The 5,969-nt window shown below is 39.1% G+C and overlaps 1 protein-coding gene across 2 annotated transcripts in view; it reads left to right on the top strand.

Moving 5' to 3' along the window:
- The window catches only part of LOC106879539 (T-box protein VegT-B), a 163,176-nt gene that overhangs the window by 102,036 nt on the left and 55,171 nt on the right, over positions 1-5,969 (top strand). For both annotated transcript variants that reach the window (XM_052968471.1, XM_014929280.2), the window contains one exon: positions 1,180-1,336. In XM_052968471.1, coding sequence (XP_052824431.1) covers positions 1,180-1,336 — 157 coding nt within the window. The remainder of the gene's footprint in view (positions 1-1,179; positions 1,337-5,969) is intronic.

Consider the following 5,969-nt stretch of genomic DNA (forward strand, 5'->3'; position numbering starts at 1 on the left):
GACTGAAACGAATAAAAGAATAAAAGAATTTGCCCCAGCATGGCCACAGCTCATGAGCTGAAACTAGATAAAATGATATATATAGGTGCAGGCATGGGAAGAAGCTTACTCCCCAACCATATAGTTCCGAGTTTAGTATAGTTTCACTATAGCCTCGGGCCGACCAAAGCCTTGTGAGCGGATTTGGTAGACGGAAACTGAAAGAAGCCTGTCGTATAAATATATATATATATATAGCTCGAAAGTATACAATATATTTTTAAAAAAAAAACGTAACTGAAAGAACAAGAAGCAGTGTATATTAGTTTAACGCTCAAGAAGAATGGAAGAGGTCTTTAACGTTTCGGAACTACGCTGTTTTACAGAAAGGAATGAGGAGAGAGAACAGACAGAGATAAAAAATGGAGAAAAAGCGAGTCTGAATTAACACATACACACGTGTCTGTGTGTGCATGTGTTTGTGTGCGTTAATAATCAAATATGCATTCACGTACTGAGCAGTTTTCTGTACCATGCTATAAGTGTTTCGTATACACACACAGACCCACGAAGTAGTTCTATTTTTTGTTTTTATGAAGTACAAAAGTCGAATGCCCCTATATTTTAATGGTGATATTTATTCGCTTCTGCTCATGTTACTATCGGTACATGCTCCTTAGCATCACCTTAATACAGCCATATGATACACCAACACTTAGTAGAAATTGATCAGCATAACGGCACGACACAGCATCACTACTACGCTATATACTAAGTTACCATAATACTCTAGACTAGCCTTGAGCAACGTTTTTCAAGGTGTGAGCCGCATGAGACATGGGTCATCATCATCAAGCGGGCCGCATCGAAAAATTTTAATATACGTTATTTTTGTCGTGGAATTAGCGTCTCAATCACAAAGTACCGCGGGCCGGTGTTTGCCGATGATTACTAAGCCAATACCAGTGACGTAACTGGTGCGTGTGCCGCCCGGGGAAGCTCTTAAGTTTACCGCCCCCATCCCAAGCTCCATACAGGGTTATATAGCAGACTCAAAAGTTCCACCCCTATAAAAGCACCACCTGGGGTAGTCCGTCCCACTAGTAACGCTACTGAAACAGCACGGTGACGTATTAGAATAAAACTATTCACCATCCAAACTTTAATTAAAATCTGTCTTTATTAACATCTCTACTTCAGGCCTCTTTCTACCCATATCCTTCGGCGATGTATGAAGAAGACTTGATCAGTCAACGAGCGAGAGCCTTCCCTTTGAGCCATGGACTTATGTCAGCACCTCAAGCTTTCTCATTCGGTTTCTCCGTGCATCCTGCACATGACCCGATGTCCTTGACAGGTAAGTTTAATATTTTTTTCCTATGAAATTCTATATCAATTGTATCCATCCATCCGGGTCCTCCGCCAAATATTCCTAGGTGGGATTCGTTGCAGGAGTAGAGATTTTTGGCACCTCTCCAAAAGGTCTTAACAGAAGCAACCATCATTAAACTTTCCTAATGGATTCCCGTGTGTGACCAACTGTGACTATGGATATTATCTAACCATTTTCCTTTTGGTCTACCCCTATGTCTCCTGCCTTTTGACTCGGCTTCAGGAATCAATCTTGCGATTCTTCCTGCAACATCCTAATCAGATAATTCTCAAACATATTTCAGTATATAAATTAGTAGCTAAAAATCATTTGGAAGTCAAACGATACCTTTTTGAACTCATTCACTTCTTTTGGGATTTCACTATTTGCAAGTTTGAAAACTGAAGTAGTTACTACATTTCTTGCGCAATTTATCCATTGACCAAGAATATCACAATGGAACAAACCTCGAAGTTTTCAATCTTCATAAAAATTTTGTTGAAGCTTCGATAATAGCTGGTATCTTAATTCGACAAGGTATCTTATGTTTAGTATTAGACAGTCGTGGTAGTAGAGCCCTTAGGTACGTCTTCCATAGAGTCACATCAGAAGTAATCACTACACTTTCCTGCTGCATTCCCAAATGTGGCCAACTAAGACTACGGATATTATCCAACCATCTCGTTCTTCATCTATGTCTAGGTCTCCTTCCAGTTGGCTCGGCTTGAAGAATCCGTCTTACGATTCTTTCTTGTGACATCCTAATATCTGTAGCTGTGACCTCTCATTGCGGTCAAGTAACGTCTCAATCTGGAGAGACTTCCTGGTCTCCGAGCTACGCACCCTGTCGGATAGCGTTACTTTAGAAATCCTTCGGAGAAATTCCATCTCAGCTACATGTGTTTACGATCGTGCACTTTCGGTCATTACCCAGCATGCATGGCCATATGTGAGAATAGGCACGAAAACTTGGCTTTTTTTTTACCAGCCCCTCATCTTCTAAACAATGAAGTAGTGTCGTGAAGTGTATACGTTTGAAAGGTTTCTTTATTGCTTTCTTTCAAATGGTGAAGGAACTGACTGTTAGTTACTACGTCAAACGGAATCCAGGGGCATAAAAAAACTTTAATATAATAATAATGATATAAACAAACAGAAAAAGTCACGGGAAAAATTCAATAAATAACTGATTCAACGTGAGGTTTTTTTCTTGTTGTTGCATTGTTTTCTTTTTTATAAAACGTGATTTTTTTTTCTTTTGGTTCACATACGCGTAATGGCGGCTATTATATAAATTGTGTTGTCATTGTGCACAAGTCAGGAATTGCTAGTTAATAAACGGCTTAAAATATTTGTTTAATTACTTTATTATTTATGGGATTTAAATGAAATGTGACATTTTCTTCCTGTCATTTCTTTTTGTCCTAACCAAAATTATGGCGTATTCTGAGTGACTTTATTTCCGTTCGTTATTAAACCATCCCTGAGATGCTACGCCGTTTTGTAAATGCAATGCATATTTAATGAACGGCGAACTTGTTGTTGTTGTTGTAGTTGTTGTTGAAAGGCTTGAACAAGCAGATCCATGACCAAAGGCATTCAAGCCATGAACATTCCGGTTATTATTTCGGATATAGCATATACAGAACTACATTATCCAACGCGTCCTTGTCCATTTTAAAATAATAATATAATTTTAGTGTGTTTTAGCTGCTATTTCTTGCAGGTCTAAAAACCACATCGGGACTTCCACGTTGCTTTGCGAATGATAGAGCTGCGTAAAGTGTAGAACAAGTCACTGAGAAATTAATACTCCTTAGTTGCATGTAACAGTTAAGATAGCAACAAACCGGTTTCAATACCTCCTTTAACTGTGTCACAATGGGGATAAAACATAATTTAAAATGCAAACACAAAATTACAGGATCTTATTTCCCTATCTCTAAAATATAAGGCTCTCGTCACTAGTTTTAAAAATAAACTATTGCTTACAAGTTGCATTAATATGGCGAGAATCGTTGGTGCACTGAACAAAATGCATATTGGTATTTCTTCCGATTCTTTACGTTCTCAATTCAAAAATCCTCTGAAGTTCCAAATTCTTCTTTCGGGATCGATAAAGTATGTACCAGTTGACCACTGGGGTCAATGTAATTGACCAGCCTCAATTTCCAAAGTTTCAGGTTTTGTGCTTATAGTAGAATTTACAAGCTACATTCACTTTATCAAAAGTACCTGCTGACAGTCGAACCAAAGTCTTCTCAGTTTACACCTCAAAAAGCGAAAACAATGAATATCTCTCAGTTGAAGAATTGTGAATTCCTATTCAATATTCAGTCGAAAGAATTGCCTGGTAGAAAACACTGACGCCTACCCTTCAGTATATTAGACTTACTTTCGTATAGAATTGATCGAAACATGATGGGAGAGTATCCATAGACACGCACGTGCACGCATACGTACACATACACACACATGCACAAATACTCTCTCTCTCTCTCTCTCTCTCTCTCTCTCTCTCTCTCTCTCTCTCTCTCTCTCTCTCTCTCACTCTCGCACATTATCCACAAAAATACTACAGGGTTCTGCTAGGATACACGTGAAAACTTGCACACTGTTTCAAATTTTAGCACAAGACCAGCAATTTAGGGGTAGGGGCTAGATGATACAATCGATTTCACTACTTTACCAGTACTTAATTTTATCGACCACGAAAAAAGGAAAGGCAAATTTTGCCGACCTCGGTGGAATTAAAACTCAGAACGGAAAAAGTCGGAAAAAATACCACTATTTTTGTTCGACACACAAACGATTCTGTTAGGTCCCTGCCTATTTTTTTCAAATTTTTACACAAGGCCAGTATTGTTAGGGGAGAGGCTGAGTTGATTACATTGAGCCTATTGTTCAGTTCGTATTTATTTCATCGAACTCCAAAGGATAAAACGTAGAACCAAGATCGACGGAATTTGAACTCAGAACACAAAGAGCCAGAAATGCCGCGAAGCATTTTCTATGTCTGTCTAATGATTCTGTCAGCTCGTCGCATACTTGTACACGTATAATAAACACACAAGACTTGCACACATGCAAACACAGATACAAGAACAAAGATACTTAGATACATACTTCCACACACGCAGATAGAAGAATTGAAACACATATACACAAGTGGAATACAGCATTCACACACACACACACACACATACACACAACTGAGAAACACAAATATTCTTATAAGCCCGCAACACACACTCATATAAATATTCAAATGCACATGTGCATACGCATGTGTACATGAAAGTGCACACATATGAGATGCATATACACACACACACAAGATGTATAGAGACACAACATTCACACAAACAGAACATATATCATAAGCACAGAGAGAGACAAAATAAGCTCACATAATACAGATACAACACACACACACACACACACACAGCACTTTCGAGGAGACACACGTACAAGAAAAATAAATACATACATACAATTCCATACAAAGAGAAAAGCACACGCTGGGCAAATGGACAAAATATTCACAGAGTCACGGAAAGGAAGAACGCACGCATTGAGAAAATCATACACAATACACGAAAAAGAGTCTAACAAACGGAATAAAATACACACACACATACACAACACGCACGAGCAAGAATCTAATAGACAACACAAAACACACATATATTCACACACACACACACACACACACACACACACACACACATGCACATAGACGCTGTGCTCGTATCTTCAGTCGGTTGCCGTCAAATGTACAGCGGCCATCGATCATATTTGAACCATTCTTGCTCGAGAAAACAAGATAAATGGTGCAAAAACTGACGACAATGAACAAAGGCAACTGTTGTTCCAATCATGGCCTCTTTACTGATACGCATTGGCTTGGTTTTAGTTTTATTGACGTTGCTATTTGATTTATATATACATACATACATACATACATACATACATGTGTGTGCGTGTATGGCTATATTGTTTTGTAAATTGTTAAGCTATTCCACCTCACTTCATTGGAGAGTTACTCTCTCGCTCTTTCTCTCTTTTCTCTCCTCTTCCTTCTTTCACTATTAGACTGATACCATTTCAATACACTTATGGCCATTCATTATCCATGACTCTCTCTCTCTCTCTCTCTCTCTCTCTCTCTCTCCCTCTCTCTTTCTCTCTCTCCCTTCCTCTATCTATCTATCTATCTATCTGATTTCAACTGGACTGTTTATTATTGCTGCCGGGAGCTGGCGCGCCAATCGTCGTAAAGTCGATCTTGGGCAAGTGTCTTCTACTATAGCCTCGGGCCGACCAAAGCCTTGTGAGTGGATTTGGCAAGTGGAAACTGAAAGAAGCCCGTCGTATATATGTATATATATATGTGTGTGTGTATGTTTGTGTGTCTGTGTTTGTCCCCCTAGCATTGCTTGACAACCGATGCTGGTGTGTTTACGTCCCCGTCAATTAGCGGTTCGGCAAAAGACACCGATAGAATAAGTACTAGGCTTACAAAGAATAAGTCCCGGTGTCGACTTGCTCGACTAAAGGCGGTGCTCCAGCATGGCCGCAGTCAAATGACTGAAACAAGTAAAAGAATAAAAAAGAG

The sequence above is a fragment of the Octopus bimaculoides genome, chromosome 1, assembly GCF_001194135.2.
Source record: "Octopus bimaculoides isolate UCB-OBI-ISO-001 chromosome 1, ASM119413v2, whole genome shotgun sequence".
Taxonomy (NCBI): domain Eukaryota; kingdom Metazoa; phylum Mollusca; class Cephalopoda; order Octopoda; family Octopodidae; genus Octopus; species Octopus bimaculoides.